The sequence below is a fragment of the Larimichthys crocea genome, chromosome XVII, assembly GCF_000972845.2.
Source record: "Larimichthys crocea isolate SSNF chromosome XVII, L_crocea_2.0, whole genome shotgun sequence".
Classification (NCBI taxonomy): Eukaryota; Metazoa; Chordata; class Actinopteri; family Sciaenidae; genus Larimichthys; species Larimichthys crocea.
Window position 1 is genome coordinate 21653640 of NC_040027.1, and position 18334 is coordinate 21671973.

Sequence of the window (18334 nt, forward strand, 5' to 3'; positions counted from 1 at the left end):
ATTCAGTCTCTCAAATAAATGCACATAAGTCGGTTTCAGATTGTGGCAGATTTAATACAGTCGGGCAAATCAGGAGGTATTTCGAGACACATTCAAGAAAAAAAGACAATTTTACAAGTGTAGACTGGTGTAATTGTAATTACAAGTCTGATGGGTATAAATAAAACAGGATATTATAAAATATATGAGGATCTCCGAAGCCTTTGATCTATACAGTTTGGATTCTTAGAAAATAGAACATGAACCTAAAAGACATGCGTTCCCTTCCTACTCAAATGATTTGTCTCAGTAAATTTACACTAACTTTTATAATTCAGACAACCAAATCTGTTCTCTTTTATTATTAAATATATTTATTTTTTTGTTGCTAACATACAGCAGATCATGTGGCTGGTCAGATACATGTACAGTCTTACAGACACACAAACTTCATTTGCTCCACAAAAGTTAGTCCAAAAGAAAAAAAAAAAAAAAGGCATATTCACAGTTAGAAGCACGTTAGTGTCAAAATATAGCACCCGACCGGTAGCCTTCACGCCGACCGAGATTATATCGCCACCTCGTGAAGCGTCTTTGCACATCGTGAGTCCATTTGTTTTTCTTACAGGCAGTTTTTGTTGTACAGTTTCACTGCAGTTTCTCCAGCACCTGGATGGCTGATGGGGGAGAGGAGGAGGGGAAAATACTGTCTGGGCCTTTGTGCTCCTCTGTCCATTCAGAGTGAAACTACAGATTTTCTTCATTGTCAATTAATCAAATTGAATTTTTTAATTTTTTTTTTTATTAGTCTACAAATTGTCAAAAAATAATGACAAGTAGCCAATAAATTACCAAAAACGTCTTCAAATTGACTATTTTTTTTAAACAAAAATAAATAAAATAACATTTTTTACAAATGACACAAAAGGATTGAATCTTCTCATTTGAGAGGCTGCAGGAGTTTGGTATTCTTGCATGATAAAAGGACTAACATTTCATCGATTATCAAAATATCTAGATTTCTTTTCAGTTGATAGACCAGATCGATAAATCTTTTCAGCGGCTACTGTCCACACAGAAACTGTGGTGTAGCTTAGGTGAAAAGGAGCGGGGATCGCAGTGAGGCGACATCTGGCTGAGGAATGGTTGGCTCAACGAGAACCAAACTGTGGGGGAGCGATGAAGGTGAGCAGATCACTGCTGAAGCTGCAGGTACTGGTTTGTGAACGCCTCCAACTGTCTCTCCAGGTCTGTCGCTTTATGTCTGCAGAGGAAACAAACACACGTCACGATCTGGAACAACTTTATCCAAACCACTAGTACAGCTTCTTTATATTATTTAATTCATTAAAAGTATTCTGTAACCTTTATTTCACAGGAAATAGTAGGAACAGGAAACGGTAAAATAACTGTTCAGACCTACCTAACATTCCTGAAAATTACAAAACTAAGGAACTGATTTGCCAATTTTCACTCACATTTATGTTTGGTCTTGTTGCGACACGACGATGTACATCTTTATATCCATCAATACTTTAATTTTAAAGGAAGCTTTATTTGTTCACAAGCAGAGACAGAGCAGCAGCGAGACAAACACTTTGTTCTGTTCTCACCCTCGTTCCTAAATCTGACTACAGTACAAGAAAAACCTGAAGAACTGCTCAGCCAGTTTGTTTGTCTTCAGGGTTGTTAGCGAGTGTGATTTGTACACAGGCACATCCTCACATGACAGTTATGTGTACAGAGATCTGTTTGAACTGTGAATCTGTTGGCGACTTGGAGCGTTGCGCTGCAAGCTCGGGAAGCAAGCTGTAGGGGGAAAAAAACAAATTCTTTGGCAGTTCTGGTAATTTTGACCAAGTATCGATGTAGAATTTGATCATTTCCAGATCTTCACATTTCTGCTGTTCCTGTAGTATCATTACAAGATTTCATTTTCTCCAAATTCCCAAACAGGCATGTACTCCCCCCTCCCCACCACTACTCTACCCTTCATGTTGCCCACAATAAGAGAAGACGCCGGACTGACCGCAGGCTCTTGGAGTGACTCTGGACAGTCTCCAGCTGATCTATCTTGGCTGTCAGTTGGCGGATTTCAGCCTCCAGCTCTTTCTGCGTCTGGTCCACCTGCTGACAGAGCCGAGCAAAGGTCGTAGCCATCTCCCTGGCAACACAGAGGGCACAGCGTCTCAGTGGTTATTTATTTAGCTGTGCTACAGAGGGGGAAAAGGCTGGGTGGGGCACAGAGGAGGGTGGAGCGGTATTCAATGTGTGTAAAGGAGTTATACACTAGATGTTACCCATTTCTGATGTATAATCCATTAATTAGGTAAGAAAACAAACAACAAATGACATCTCATAATAAATAAATGACTTCTCTGGCCTTGTAGTGATGGAAGTGGTAATCATTTATCATTTCAGGACTTACTGTTGGACCTGGTGGCTACAGTTTGCACTTGTAAAGCTCACGATGAGCTGCAGCTTTTCGGTTGCGTAGTCCACAAACTGCCGCTTCAAACTTCGCTCCTTTGCTTTCGTGGTCCAGGTGAGTCTCTCGTACAGGTACAGCAACCCGTACAGCGAGGCTGACAGGGCAATCAGCCTCCAGCCGACTGTTCTATACACCTGAGAAAATAAATAAACAGAAGCTGGGTTAGAAGAGATAACATGACATAACGGTCAGTGTACAATCATCCTGGATGTTGACGAGTAAGTAATTTTGATGAAGAGAACATACCACTCCTCCAGCGATGATAACGCTCATTGAAGTGCGGGAGGTGAGGGACGCCACGTTGTTTGCCATGGCTACCATCAGGTCCTCCTGGGTCATGAGGGCCGTCTCATTGTTGGGCGGCGTTATCTTGGAGGGGGGTCCTGAGGAGGGCGTACAGGCCGGAGGTAGCGCTGGTCGAGAAGCCTGAGAGATGACAATATTTAATGTTAAAACTTTCTTCAATATGTGTTCTGTGTGATGTTCATGTGAACATTTTCAACAACTTGTACCTGGAATTTCTGATCCATCAGTGTGAGTGCTCTCTGCGCGTTGACAGATCCCAGGTAGCGGTGGACTAACGCTGTCCAGCCCAACGAGAACTGAAACTCAATGTTCTCCTGGAAGTCGCTGCAAAGTGTGGCGCAGTTTAGGTCGTAACTCAGGTCAAACTTCCTGCTGGGCACCAGCATGTTGACTTGGCTCTGGACCACGGAGGGAAGCAGAGGGAGCATGCTCTCTGGGGAGAGAGTGAAGTACAAGAGGGACAGGCAAATATCAGCAGCAGTTATGGGATCATTTGTATTTTAAAACATGCACTGATGCGAAAATTCTGTTTAACTCTTTATGGGTCTATTCTTCAAAATGAGCACTTTTATTTTTAGTACATTTTACAGCTAATATTCTTTTTTTTTGGGCAGTAGGGGGCAGAAAATAGCACAAGACGACAGAAACATCGCCAGTATTTGATTTATCATTATTTGATTTGAATAGCTCTGCTTTTGTTATCTCTCCTTAGGGGAATAAAAAAAAAAAGAAAAATCACACCACAGTTTCATAACAGCACCTGAGTCCTTTTCATCAGAGGGCGCATTAACACCTTTCCAACATCACTGTCAGCGAGCACAGCTTGCATGCGTGCCTGACACAGTGACGCATTTGTGGCATAATGGGGCATGGGATGATGGCATTCAGCATGGAGGATAAATATAGCAGGGCGCCGCAGACCATCGCCCAAATGCCCAACAAGAATCGACTAAGTTTAGCAACACTCTGTAAATGATTGAGTGAAAAAAAAACAAAAAAAAACAATGCTGATCTGAGGTAATTCTCTTTGAAAATGATTTCTATGTTGGCCTTTAAAGCAAAAGTCATTTATTAGGTTTAGCTTTCAATCGTCACTCAGCATTTCTCCTTCATTAAAATACTCAACACCACAAAATATCACAAGTGACCCTCTGTTGTTTCGACCAAGAGAAATCTTGCTGCTTCAGCATACCAGTCGCAACTTCAGATCATTCACTGATTGGGACTATTTTACACGAATTTGTGTGATTTTAGAGAAACAGCACAGTTATGTCTGCAGTTTGAGTACCTATCATGTATCCCTGAGAGGACTGGACAGAAGCGTAGACGGCGTCGGAGCAGCGGTAGGCCAGATTCTTGCCCATCCCCTCCTCCACATGAGCTAGCAGCTCCTGCCAACAGCAACAGCGGTCAGAGATCACATGGGAAGCAGTCAACAAAACAAAAGGAGACCAGAGTTGGCACAGTTGCCTTGTATTACCAGCCATAGCACCTCAGACTGTTGCCCAGGAAAGTTGTGATCACAAAGAATTAATCTGTGCCTCTACTTACAGACTTGTAGATCTTGAGGACATGTGGTGAGGGGTGGAAGTCAGCGTGGAACTCGTCAACGATTACATGGAGACGGCAGATCTCCTCTTCCATGGCGCCTGATACCTGGATGAAACACGACCAGAGTTATCAGTCAAATACAGCACATCAGTAGAGAAGCATTTTGGTCCTGTAACCTTGGGCTGTAAAAAATGATGACACCTGGTTATCAAGAAAATAATCCATGTAATGAAATGAATCAATTATTTGTAGCCTTAATTCAGAGTGTGCAGGTCTTCTGGAGTAGGTCAGGGTAAACACGACATTCAATTTGTCGTCTACATTACCTTAGTCGCCACTTCCTCACTGATGGCCTTGATCTTCTTCTTGATTTCATCAATCAGCAAGTTGAGCTGATTCTTGACAAACTCCAGCCGGTCCATCTGATACTCTCTGTCCTCCAGTGCCGCCACTCTAAAGCCCCGCCCCACCAACAGGAAGTTAAGTCAGGAATGCGAAATAGCAAAGATTTCACAGTCAAAAAGAATCAGGGTGTTTAAGTATTAGTAGGAAATTTGATAGAAATACTTTTGTAGTATCTACTAAATCCATACGTTCATATTTATTTACTTGGAAGTTTCATAGATTACCTCTATAAGCTCTTCATGACAGTGATAAAAAGTGAATGTACATATTGGTCATTCAAATTACTTTTCAGAAACAGGTGTTAAAGAACAAATGACATGAAAAAGAAATTTGACCACCGATTATAGTTTGTGCATTTTAAAATGAAAATCCAATAACCAATGTTACTGTTGTGTGTTAACACGCACATCTGAAAGGAAAATGACCAAAACATACATTGACCAAAGACTCAGCACACTCCTACATACAGAGTAGGAGGGGAAAAAATATGGATGGCACAAAAAAACTCACCTTTTCTCTGCCGCCTCGATGTTGATGGCGTCCATGATGCTCTTGACTTTTTCTGTGATCTGCTTGGCCCTGATAGTGTGCTGCTCAAACTTTGTTTTCACTGCTGACTGCGAGATACACTCCTGCGAGGCCATAACACACAAGTTACTGTGACGGCTATAAGGGGGGGGCTGCTGCTGGATAGGGCGCGTGAATGCGCACACTACCAGGGACTTACAAGAGGACAAGATAGACACCTGCTGCTTTAACATAAGAGAAGGAAAGAAATGGAAACACAGGTGTGAAAATGACAGCAGCAGTGTGTGTATCTCGAGATCCCAGAGCCCCAAATATTGGAAAGTCACAGTAATGTGTTGGTGAAGCCACAGCAAAATGATAAAAATACATCATATGAATGTAATCAAGAATGCAAGTGAAAGAAAATAAAAAACACTGATGTAAAAGTAGGAATTTTGTTTCATTTTGAGATAAATTATATTATCGTGTGTTGTTTGATTGTTCTTTGGCTACATTTAAACTGGGTTGTAATGATTTCAGGACTAGAAAACAAACTCACAGCTCCTCTCCTCATTAGTTATTTCTATGCATTTACTCTATTATTTTTTATTTATTATTTACTGCTTCATTTACTGTGAAGCAGTTTTCATTGTTAGTGGCAGAGTCCGCCATTCACGTACTGGATCTAAATTGCCTTTAATGGTGCATGCATGCAATTCAGATGAATTTTATCTCATCAATAACAGGTTCACAAATGGTGTTTTCTACTGCCACTGCTTCAAGTCAAAAGCTTTCAACAACACGGGGTGGCTTTTACTGTGAAGCTGTAACAGGAAACAAGATAGCTGTTAATGAGAATTCATCAAAAATGCATCTACCGTCACTTTCAGCATTTTTCAGATCAGTTTTTTTGTCTGAAAGGCAGTTTTGGAACATGGGGGAGCAGCCACAGTTTGCAGTTAAGGTGAAGAGCGGCAGGCGGCAGACTGCACACCTCCAACTCATCAGCCAACCTGACCATATCCGCTGTTGTGTGGAAAGCTACTTGCATGGACTGAATTATGAAATCAGGTTGCTCATAAAAAGATAAATTATTAACCGACTTCTTTCTTAAAACAACATGAGTTTGCTTGGCTGCACTGTAAACAGATACTTCTTTCTCTTCGCTCCTCTGTTGTATTACTGATAAAGTAGCTGTTCAATGATTATTTGCTGCTCTGAGAATTATGGGATTTGTACATTAAACTCAACTTATAATGATAATTTACTCCCAAGTATGAACACAATTCAATTCCTGCTAGTTAAAATCAAAACATTTCAACAAAATGCAACAAAACACACAGACACAAACAAAACTCAACGATCTAATTGTTAGGCAAAAATCAACGTAGAAACAAACGCATGCCCTCGCCTTAGTGAATCTAGACTTCAGCAATGAAGACGCAGGTTGATGGAAAAGGCACAGTGATTGGTCCAAAAGGCCCTCGGGCCGCCAGCTTCACATTACATGGTTGGTGGCCAAAACTAACCACTAAGCCAGGTTTGAGAAGTTGACTGCTCAGGTTAGGAGGACAAAAGGACTTTGGTTGCTTCAGTTTCTTTCACCATGCAATAATCTCAAACACACACTTTGACATGCACACACTTTCACCAAGCAACTGAATTTCTCAAATGCCAAAGAGGTTTGTGTAACTGGAACAATAAAGTAAGCTCTGGTTCGCAGCCTGATAAAACAGGCACTGGCTGTATTTCTTGAATGCAAAACTAGCCTTGCTTTTCGTAAACCTCCAGGATCTCCAGTTGTAACCAGCAGCAGCCGGATAATGTAAAAAAAAAAAAAAAAGATTTGCTTAGCTCTTTGTGAAACACAAACCGCAGCGTTTACCAGCTTTATCAGCCTCCGTGTCACCTGATTTCACCTCAGGGGTTTACCTGATCTACTCACACGTATGTCAAAATGATTTGAAACCGTGAAAATGTGTCTCTCAGACAGGAAATAGAATTTTGTTTTGAGAATTGGGAATAAAATTATCGGAGGATGTCGATCGGACTGACGCACAGACACAGACACAAACCTCAAACCTCCTCTCAAAGCTCTGAAACTCCTTCAGTCTCTCCTGGAAGCCTTCAGCCAGGGCTCCACCTATTGGAGGAAATGATTATGACGTTATGATTATGTTATTATTTTACAAATACACAACTTGCATCAGCACAGAGACCTTATCCTACATCAGGTGTTAAAATACAAAAACAGTTTATTAACTTATTATAAACTTCATTAATCCTTTTATATTAGTTAGGACAAGCAATAACACTGAACACAGCATCATCAGCTATAACGCCACGCCTCACCTGTTTCAGGCATGCCCTGTGCACGCTGCATGCGGGAATTGAGCACCTCTTTGGCGGAGACAAAGAAAATGCGGTTAGGTGCCTGATCGCGGTCCACAACCTTCAGCTCCTCTACCAGGAAGTTCACACAACGGTCTGTGTGCTGCTTCCTCACCTGTAGAAAGAGGTGTCACATTCTTAGGTGTGTGTTTTTTTCTTTATTTCATATTAAGAAAATCATTAATCCATAAATAATAATAAGTAATTATTAATAGCTGAAAATAAGTTCAGAAAAATACAATTTTCAATGCAAATGGTATCATTTTGTGTTTTTAGTTCAACTAAATTACAAAAAAACTATACTACCTATTGTTAGTGGTATCTAGCCATGAAGATTTACTTTGATGATGAGATCAAAAACAATAAAATGTTATGTCATATGTTGGACTCACATCCTCCATGTATTCTGGTTCGTTTGCCGAGGCGTCCCAGCGGTTGTTGAGGATGAAGATGTTTGGCTTTGACAGACGTTCGTTCACTTTGTGGAAAAAGTGCTTTTCCTAGAGAGAAATCAGTGAGAGAGATGTTAAGGTTTGCTCAAACTGACATTCAATAACTCTTTTCTCTCCAACAACCGATTTGTTTTTTTCCTAGAAAGCTGCCAAAAAAGGCATACGATAGCAAATATGTGCAATGAAACTGAAAGAACATCCAGGAACACTTTTATGCTTTACTTTTATTTCTGGTTTTGTTTGCTTCATTTTCACCAAGACAGCAAAGTTGGCATTGTGGATAAAAATGTTCATAGTTTGCAAACCCAGCCAGAATTCACTGACACATATTGACATATTTTTTAGCACTTGATAATCTCACATTATTTACATAACGCCTGGGTTCATTTCCAGTGAACAGCCCAGAGGGGAATGTGTGTTTGCTCTCCCTTTAAGAGCTGCTGCTGTTAGGGTTGAGGAGCTCTGTGATTGACTGTGTGTCCCGCTTCACATTGCATGAATGCCTGAGCTGAGAGAAACAAGAGTGGGGCCTCTGTGGCTGAAAAAAAACACAGGCACAGTCTCCACTCTGTAATCAGCTCAACGTAGAAAAACATCCACGCTGGCCCTTTTTGAACACGTAACACGTGGCTGACATAACTGAAAACTTACTTTGCTTGCTGTTATCGTGTGTTATTACAAGTTATGACATTTTAAAGTAGATTTTTTTTTAAGCATTGCAAAGTTGTTTTACAGCCAGTTTACAGTCAAACATATATATTATCACAGGGTTGTCCAGACATGAGCTGCCTGAGGCTCATTACCGTGTTCATGAGTGTGGATTCGGAGTTGGCCACCAGCACGAAGACGTCAGCGTCCAGGCAAAACTTGTCAATCCAGCTGTCCAGTTCTGATGTGACATCTGTGCCTGGACTGGAGGGTGTAGGAGAGGTAGAAGATGTGTGAATCCCACTGATTCATCAAACAGATATTTCCAAACTTGTTCAGCGTTTCCAGATGTGTTTAAAAGGATCCTGTTACCTGTCTACAAGCACCAGGTCGTCTCGAAGCAGAGCACACTTGGTCTTTGGCCAAAACACACGGACGAGACAGCCGGCGTCAAGACTCTCATCCATGTGAAGAGCATGAGCCAGCTGGTTTACGGTCTGCAGAAGAGACAAAATGAAGTTAAGGGTTGTTGTTGTAATAACTTCTCATCAATGTCAAAGCATTTTGCAGCTTTTGGTCTTATCATCCCGTTTATGTTATAATCTTCCAATAAAGGAAATAATACCTACTGACACTGCAATAGCATTTACCATGTAAAGACAGATTAATTACAACATATAAGAGGACAACAGACGGCTACAAATAAAACTGATCAAGCTGCTTATTCTGTTGAACCAACAGCGACTTCATCCAGTTCAGCAGGTTAAAGTTGGAGAGTCCAACATCCGGCTTTCATTTCAGACACCCGACACCGCTGTGAATATGCTGCCTACCTGTGTCTGCTAACATGGCTCAGGTTCAGGTAACATTTGCTTGTTTTAGGAAGTTAACATGAGCCAACAGCTTAAGTGGAAACATCATCTTTCACTTTTTCCATGCCAAAATTACAGCTGGCACGTGAAGCGTGACAAGCTGACATGCACATTTTTGAGGTTTTCTGTTATAAAAGCACGCACTGCTCATCTCTTATTGGGTTTTTTTTAAATCCCCTTCTACTTGTAATTAGTGTTTAAATTTTCTTTACCCTTTACGCATCAATACTACACACCTGAAATTGGCATTTTATGAATAGCTTTGGATTTAGAAAAATAAACTGCTGCACCTGTAGAAGAATCAGTACTTTGGCTCTGTCATCTTCTCTACCTTATCAGCTTGTGTCTTCAACTGTGCAACCCGTTTGAGTACGACAACAAAAACCTTCATCATCCTGCTATTTTCACTGCATTTGAATCAGTCAATAACATGAAGAAATAGAACATGAATGGATTACCAGTGTGACTGAGTCACAAACTGATTGATGAACACTGGCAGATCCTGGTGTGTGTGTGTGTGTGTGTTTATGTAAAAGCATGTCCCCAGTTACTATATGAAGTTCTCCATAGCTGAGAAGAAGCCGCCCAAAAGGTGCAAACCAAACATTCCTTGTAAAAATGCAACACAGTTACCTTAATGCTCTTCTCCTCATCAGAGCCCTCCGTCTTGAGGTAGGCCTTGTCATCGTCAGTGCCCTCCACACTCAGGAAGCAATTAGTGGTGTGGCCAATCCCGCTGGGCAGCACACGGTCCCTCAGCATGGCGTTGACCACTGTACTTTTACCATTACTCGTCCTGAAAAACAAACAAAACCGTCACTGGCTGAATGTGGAAGCAAATCATTCACACACTTAATTACTCTAGATGTAAAGTCCCAAGATGTCATATCTTAATTTACTGTAAATGTTAACGCGACAGACATTTGCAGCTACTTGTGGATCAGACTGAGCAGATCATCTAGTTGCCTGCAGCAGGAAATGATTTCAAAGTAAAGGTTCAAGAAACTGCAGTAAAACTCTGCCCTGAATCAAGCGTGTGAAATCTCACCGACATCCTATCGTGTTCTGGATTTAATTCACTCCAACATGGTTCAGTTAACATCAGCTTGAACTCAATTATGCAGAAAGCGACTGACCAATGTCACCTCAAGGATACTGGTCATAAAGATAAAAATGAAAGTGAAAGTAAAGCTGCTACCTGATTAAGTCACACAACGTGCGTTCACGGCACATTGTTTATATCAGTAGAGGACGAAAAAACAGTTTGAGAATCACTTCAGAAAAGCCAATACTACTATTATTTATATTACGGTCACTTTCTTTGCAAAATGACTTACACTATGGTCACTTTTACACTACAATACTCTTTATATATCATGCCACTTTTTATGCCACTCGGTACTTATCTGTTTTTGAAGGTTGATTGTTTTCTTTCGTGGTTATTGTGTAGTTATAGACACTTCTGTCTGTTTATTGTGTTTTTTGTTTTGGCCTCTTCTACTTTTGTTTTTCTATCTTGCTGCTGTCACAAGTGAATTTCCCCGTGGTGGGATAAATAAAGTATCTAATCCAGTGGTTCTTAACCTGGGTTTGATCGAACCCTAGGGGTTCGGTGAGTCGGTCTCAGGGGTTCGGTGGAGCTTCCGCCCTGGAATTTTTTATACCATTTGTTACAACATATCTTTCTGAGCAATCGTTTTCAAGGATGCTGGACATAAAAACTAAGAAAAGGAACAGACTTTGCTGTGAAAATGACATGAGACTGGCACTTGCCAAGGTGAAGCCACGCATATCTGAACTGGTCTCTCAAAGGCAACAGCAGAAGTCACACTGAGGTAAGTTGTTGTGAGTTCATGCACTGTGTTGGTTTTGTTATTTGAACAAGGTGATGTTAATGCACGGTTCATTTTGTGCACCAGTAAAAAAAAATCATATTTTAGTTATTACTAAAGAAGGGTTCGGTGAATGAGCATATGAAACTGGTGGGGTTCGGTACCTCCAACAAGGTTAAGAACCACTGATTTAATCTAAAACGTGGTGAAAAGTCTGTTTTTTTTTTTTTACCTGCCAAAAAAGGCTACTTTCATGTGTCTGCGTGCCAGCACCTCCCTAATGATGGCGAGTTTGTCAGCATACGCCTGAATCTCCAACTTTTGATCCTCACTCGCAATCTTCTCCAGAGCTTTGTTCCCACAGGTTTCTGTCCAAAACACACACACACACACACACACACACACACACACACTTCATGAGCCAGAGACAGCTGACTGCAGATGACAAACATGATGCACTAACTGAACCCTTTTGACTTGATGTTATAAACTCGTAAACACATCTCACCTTCTACAAACTCTGACGTCTCTTTCACGTAGTTGAGTAGCTGCTCAAACACGTCGCTGATCTTCTTCTTGGCTACGACAAAGTGTTTGAGGGGGGAGAAGTCTCCCCGAGCCGAGTCTGTCCGTATGAGTGGAGGGGCTGCAGCCATGGTGTTCAGTCTGAGAGGGCAAACACACAGTGGACATCATTAACACAGTGAGCACGGAGGTTTTATAATGACGACATCGTCACTTTTTTTTTTTTAGGTAGGTTAGCTCGCACACTCACGAGCGCAGGTGATATAATAAGTTAAGTGAAAAAGTCAGCGGTGACATCCTGTAACTTCGACACACGGCATGAGAACAACACACAGTGTGCATGACACGTTTATTTTAATAAGTTCTGATTAATTTTTGATCATTTTGTGATAAAACGAGCGGGCGCGTGCTTTCCCGGCATGCTAACTGACGTTAGCTGCGTTAGCTGTGAACTAGCATTAGCACAGCTAGCACCGCGGTGTCGCGTCCTCACCTCGGTCCTCAGACAGACAGACAGCGTCCTCTTCTCATAACACAAACAATATCGACCCGCGGTTCACAATCCACACAATCCCCTCTCCCTCTCTCCTGGTTCAAAGATTACTAGCCCGGCTAACCTTCTGTTTGTATCCCGTAATGACACCAGCGTCAAGCTAGCGCCGACAGGAGAACAGCTTCCGGACTACATTTCAAAATAAAAGCTCAGCCGAGCTGAGTTTGATAATTATTTGAATATAGTTGATAAGAGTTTAGTTCAGTGTCTGCTGACTTGCATATGATTTACCTAGTTGTGGTAGTTATCTATAAAGCTCAACGGATTTACCCTTCCTTTGTGGATTTGATTATACAGGGAAACTATTATGTTTATGGTTGGTATTTCAGATGTCGCTGGTTTAATAGTCCCTGAATTATTAATACAAAAACTGGTTCTAAACAGGAGGCAGACATGACATGTTTTACTAAATCTACTACAGGTCTTTATATTTGGTCTACACATACAGGAAATACCAACAACATTAAAAAAGCCAGTTCAGAATCAGAATCAGAAATACTTTTTTAATCCCCGCAGGGAAACTGTTTTTGTTACCACAGCTCCCAAATGGTAAATGATTGCAAGAAGACAATAGTAGGAAAACAAAACTTTAACAATATACCCTATACAATATCCTATTTTAAACAATATATACACATGTATGAATAACAGTTAAATAGAGCCAGTAACAGTAAAATAAAAACAGTAACAGTGGGATATGCATTATGTAAATATAAACCTTATAGAGAATTTAGTCTTTAAAATAAATAACAGTTAAATAGAAACAGTGAACAGTGAATTTACTCCTAATAAAGCAAACAATACATAGCATACAGATTTTCTACAGACCAAAAGGTTTAAGCTGAAGCTCCAGCTTATTGCAATCTTTTAAAATACAAAATGTAATTATTAATAATGTAATTATTTTACATTGATTCTACCCTGTTAATAGCAGCATGTCATTTTTATAGCTGTTGGATTGTTTTTAAACTTAAAACAAAATGTGCTGCATATTCCAAAAAAAGCTGAACATTCTGTACTAAGATTTTTTTTACACAGTCCTTCAGCTTTGAAACTAAATGTATCTAACTTCCTGTTCTGTGCGGATTTACTGTCGTCAGTCTAACGGCACTTTAGTGCTGGGGGGCGGATCCAAAGTGATAAAAAGGTGGATGGGCAGCAGCCAATCAACGCGCAAAGAATGAATCCGACCCCTGACATCTCCTTTATTGTAGCTGACACTGGTCCAGTCCATAGCACCAACAAGGGCGTATTTTATTACACATAGGACTGATTTACTGCATGGAAAACACTTTCTAAAAATCATATGAATAATTCATATAATAAAAATATATTTTTAAAAAATGTTTCCTACAGTCTTTTTTTCACTTGGAAAAGTTCTTAGACTTCTTAAACTCAAAGCTTGGTATCTTATTTTCCAGGTCAGTATCAACACAATATCACCAAACCATAATGTCCACCTAGTCTATCACATAGACAGTTAGTATGGTGCAAAAGCATATTATACAAGTTAAATTAGAGAGATTTATTTGTTTTCTCTGTCTAGAGTTCATAAAAAAGAATTACATTCATGAGCAGAAACAATAGACACATTATAAGTTGCATTAGGGAGTATATGAACATGCACATGGGGTAGATCAGACAGCTTTTTTTTAATGAGACACGTACGTGTTGCCTTTGAAAGCCCACAATACTCTTATTCAGAAGAGCAGCCTGTGAACGGGACAATGCCAGAGAGGAAACGCCTCTCTGTGTGTGTGTGTATATGTGTGTGTGTGACCTTAGCAACTGTGGCAAACTGTCATCAGTCAGAGCAGTGGACACTGAAAATACCTCCACCAGGACCTCCTGCGTCTAGTTTGGCTGTGGGATATTTGGCAACCTTTTGTCACTTCAGAAACTTGGAGTTGATCTATTTCTCTTTTTTCTTGGATTTTCTTGGATTTCTTATGGCTATGTGCAGATTTATGATGGAGAATTAAAATGGTGAGGAAGAAAAAGCTGCTGGTGTTTGAGTAAGTATCATTCACATATACATTTGTGTTGATTGTTTGGGTTTGAATTCCTCTTAGAGCTGGTTTAAAATCTCGTTAATAATGCCACAACATTACAAGAAGGGACTTTAAAGATGTCTATTGCACTTAATTTGTATATTTTGTATGGCATTTCTACAGAATGGAACAGAAGATGTTTATAGAGTATTACTACATGATGTGACAAAAATTACAACGTGTACACATCGAGTTATGTTAGAGTTTAAATGTTAATGGCACCAGTGCTAATGGAGTTTTGGTTTGGTAAAATAATATGTTGCTTTTTTTTCAGCATGGCTTCAGCCCCATTCATTAATAATGAGATGGATATACTCATTGCCCTCCTGGGCAGATATAGATTTCATCTCATCCATGTGTATTTGATCCATCCTAAACTCTTGTCTCTGTAATTTCAAATTATTTGGATTATTATCACAGGTGGACTAAGGCAATTCACTTTTTTTAAATCACTATTAAAAGTGATATGGATTCACATTTTATGAATGATTTCTATTTCTATGTGAAATAACTCAGGCTCCAACTATTTTTCTGTCAGCTTCCCCATTGTGTCGGTGCTATTGTGGCAGCACAGGTGACACAAGAGCTTGTGTGTTTATTGTCCGTGTGTGAGCTGGTGTGTATTGTCTGTGTGTGTATGTATAGACACCCTTTGCATTTACCATCCTATCTAGCATTCTCTTTGTCAGGGAATTTAGTTTTGATTCTTGTCTTAGCACAAAGTAAGTCAGAAAAAAGATATATGAATATATATATACAATATATATAATTTCTCAGATTTACATTCAGTGGGTTAAACATAGTTTTGTTGTTTTGTTTTTCCTATCTGTGTTTTCTTTTCTTTTTAGAATTTGTGGAAGCATGATGTGGGATGGATAAACAACAACGAAACTCGACTGTAAGTTGACTCAAAGACTGTTAGTATGACTGAAACAGTGTGAGTTTTTATGACGGGCAAATGTGGATATCTAATGATTAATTATGCATAAATCTTTTGACCTCCGAAAAGGGAAACATGTGAGTCTGTGGTCTTTTTTAAGAGTTTAATTATAGCTTTAGTTTCCCACAATTTCAACAAGTAACCCAGTGATTGTTGCTGATTTAAATGTATTAATACATTTTAAGTTTTCAAGGCCTGTCATACTGAATCAGATGTTTCTTGACTATAGTATGAAATCATTCTAACTCTTAAAGAGTGCAACTTTTAATGTCCAAAATGGTAATTATTCCAACGTCTAAACATTCTTATAAATGTCTTTTTTTTAACATTACAAGACAAGATGTGCATGATTTTCATGAAAGCAATTAATATGTGAAATAGTAATATACTGTATCTGTATGTCTCTATGTGTGCAGATGGCCTCTAATGACCCTGACCCTCCTCACCCCTCTGCTGACCCCCAGCCTGGTGACCTCATTGAGATCTTCAGACCGGCCTATCAGCACTGGGCTCTCTACCTGGGAGATGGTTACATCATCAACTTAACTCCTGTTGGTCAGTGGGAATATCAAAGTTTTTACAAAAACAAGTGGCATCTCTGATTGGTTTTGACACACTTTGACTAGACGATGCATCAATTGAATCTGCACATTAAAATACACTGATAAGAGAACTATAATTAAATTAAATGAAGCTCAATGAATATTAAATCAAAGGTCACGTTTTACCTTACGTACAATAATTAAGACAGCAGTGGTGAGATCTAGATGAATTTGAACTTTGATATCTCTCTGCAGCCTGCATACAGATGTGTAAAGCCACCTTACCTCATAAAAACACACCTTACAAACACGCTTGTGGTTTGGCAGTGGTGAAAAATAACTAAGTACTTGAGCTTTTGCCAGGTACCTTTGTTTTATCACTTCCTTCTCTCCCTGTCTGGAAAAAGTGTTTTGAATATAGCATTTTTACTTGTAAGGAAGTAGTTTCGCATTGTTGTAGTGGTACTTTCCTTATAAATTCCTGTAAAGGGTCTGAATATTTCTGTCACCAATTCAGTTTGGTTTAAAGCCTGTTGAAAAATTTGTGACTCAGTGAGCAAAAGTCAAAGCTGAAGTTTAAAAAAAACTTTAATAACTCAACATCAGCCAAACAACTGTCTTCATGTTCGGGATATTACGCAATCTGTTCAAATTCATTTTGGTTATAGGACTTGTGGCTGTGTTAGAAATGCATGACTTGATCTAAAACAATGAAGGCTTTGCCCCAGCAGGTTTAACTGGTTTGTTATTTTTAAGGCAGTAACACTGGTCCAGTTATGGTGAGATGGCACATAATTTAGTTTCTTATTGTCTCAGAGGCAGTCTGCAGAAGACAGAGGATAATAAATCTCGTCCCTTCTGTAAAATTGGTTTAAATGGGCAGGTTTCAAAATGAGGTTCTGTGTTATTATACATCTCCTCATCAACTGTCTTTCCTAAAACTACAAGATTCAAGAAGCAAAATCCTAAATGATTCACTTTTGGGAAACCATGGCTCTCCTCTTCTTCTGTAGATGAGAGCCCAGCAGCCGCCGTGTCCAGTGTGAAATCCGTCTTCAGCCGGAAGGCAGTGGTGCGCATGCAGCTGCTAAAGGAGGTGGTGGGAAGCGACTCGTACCGTGTGAACAACAAGTATGACCACAATCACACACCCCTACCCATCTGTGAAATCATCCAGCGAGCGCAAGTCCTCATTGGCCAGGAGGTGTCTTATGACCTGCTGGGGAGCAACTGCGAGCACTTTGTGACCCTTCTGCGCTACGGGGAGGGGGTGTCCGAGCAGGTCTCTCACTTTATTTTGTTTCTGTCTCATGTGTCACCAGGGCAACATATCATACAAATCTGGACTGTTTCTATGCATACATTTGATTGTCATTGTGTGGCTGACATCTGCTGTTCAATGGTTTAATGTAAAAATAGTGTTCTGAACCTATTGTCCTTTTTGCTCAAATTACATTAGATTCTGGTGTATGTTCTCTTTTTCACAAAGTGATGTTGGTTCAATATATTTTAGAAAAAATTAGATAAACTATAATTCCCCTAAATCCAATCCTGGGTCATGGGTCTGTCTTGGCTGGATGGATATAGGCAAAGGAGTGGATGAGTTTGAATGAGTGAGTGTTTTGAATGTCAAACACTCGCCACCATAACCTTGAAAAGTGGCTAATGTTGTACTTTTCATCTCCACAGAGAATAGCGGCTGTGGTAAGGTTAAATTAATTAAGATTTCAATGGTTTAGTGAGCAGTTTCCAGTTTCTAAATAACATTGGAACATCTATATAAAAATGCTGTTCTCATTTAGCTTTAATAGATGCATGTGTTGGGTTTTTGATATTCATAGCTGTTTATGAGTTGATGAACTATACAGTAACGCATTTTGTCTTTAATAATAAGAGTTATGCAGAACCAAACAAGTTGTTCTGACCTCTCACGTTCCTTCTTGGTAATCCACCTCCTCTTGTCTCCACAGGCTACACGGGCCATTGGGGCCATTAGTTTGGTGACGGCAGCAGCCAGTGCCTTCTCTGTCTTGGGACTCATCAACACGCGATCCAGAAACAGGCCTTTTTGACAGCTGTGTTCTTCACTGAAGGGTGTTGTCTCTCAACATTCATACAGCTGTGATTTAAAATAAATAAATAAAGCATTCATAAAAATAAAAAAAAATGACTTTGTTAGTTGTTTGGTACCCTCATAACATTTTCACCATGTGGTTTCAATGAGCATTTGTTGGTCAAATTTAAGAAGTGGTATTTAGTCATGCAGTGGTTTTGAAATATACCATAGTT

General features: G+C 39.8%; 2 protein-coding genes across 5 annotated transcripts; one reads left to right on the plus strand and one right to left on the minus strand.

Moving 5' to 3' along the window:
* Positions 1–33: 33 nt before the first annotated feature.
* Positions 34–12647, minus strand: mfn1b (mitofusin 1b). 3 transcript variants are annotated; one of them, XM_019258917.2, is made up of 18 exons: positions 12577–12647; positions 11943–12100; positions 11667–11802; positions 10236–10398; positions 9103–9227; positions 8886–8994; positions 8023–8130; positions 7592–7745; positions 7315–7382; positions 5243–5364; positions 4654–4780; positions 4328–4432; positions 4065–4167; positions 2983–3209; positions 2717–2896; positions 2408–2604; positions 2009–2143; positions 34–1243 (listed from the first exon to the last, which is right to left on the minus strand). In XM_019258917.2, exons 2-18 carry the CDS (start codon positions 12088–12090, stop codon positions 1174–1176), a joined length of 2277 nt encoding a protein of 758 aa, XP_019114462.2. In that variant the 5' UTR covers positions 12091–12100; positions 12577–12647; the 3' UTR covers positions 34–1173. The 3 variants fall into 3 exon arrangements, with proteins under 3 accessions (XP_019114462.2, XP_019114461.2, XP_027146164.1); XM_019258916.2 differs by having other exon boundaries at positions 12453–12647; XM_027290363.1 differs by lacking the exon at positions 12577–12647 and having other exon boundaries at positions 11943–12117.
* On the plus strand, positions 12010–18185 carry plaat1 (phospholipase A and acyltransferase 1). 2 transcript variants are annotated; one of them, XM_019258919.2, is made up of 6 exons: positions 12010–12137; positions 14476–14527; positions 15412–15461; positions 15920–16058; positions 17059–17327; positions 18016–18185. In XM_019258919.2, the coding sequence occupies exons 3-6, from the start codon at positions 15435–15437 to the stop codon at positions 18115–18117; spliced, it is 537 nt and encodes a 178-aa protein (XP_019114464.2). In that variant the 5' UTR covers positions 12010–12137; positions 14476–14527; positions 15412–15434; the 3' UTR covers positions 18118–18185. The 2 variants fall into 2 exon arrangements, with proteins under 2 accessions (XP_019114464.2, XP_010745349.3); XM_010747047.3 differs by having other exon boundaries at positions 12094–12179; positions 14474–14527.
* Positions 18186–18334: the final 149 nt, after the last annotated feature.

Bases quoted from the DNA above. Each gene is read 5' to 3' on its own strand.
- plaat1 (XM_019258919.2), top strand. From the start codon at position 15,435: ATGGATAAACAACAACGAAACTCGACT. The intron at 15,462-15,919 runs GTAAGTTGACTC...CTATGTGTGCAG, and splicing joins AACAACAACGAAACTCGACT to ATGGCCTCTAATGACCCTGA. The intron at 16,059-17,058 runs GTCAGTGGGAAT...CTTCTTCTGTAG, and splicing joins CATCAACTTAACTCCTGTTG to ATGAGAGCCCAGCAGCCGCC.
- mfn1b (XM_019258917.2), bottom strand. From the start codon at position 12,090: ATGGCTGCAGCCCCTCCACTCATACGGACAGACTCGGCTCGGGGAGAC. The intron at 4,168-4,327 runs GTAAGTAGAGGC...TGCTGTTGGCAG, and splicing joins TCCTCAAGATCTACAAGTCT to GAGCTGCTAGCTCATGTGGA. The intron at 3,210-4,064 runs GTACTCAAACTG...CTCTCTCCCCAG, and splicing joins CTCTCAGGGATACATGATAG to AGAGCATGCTCCCTCTGCTT.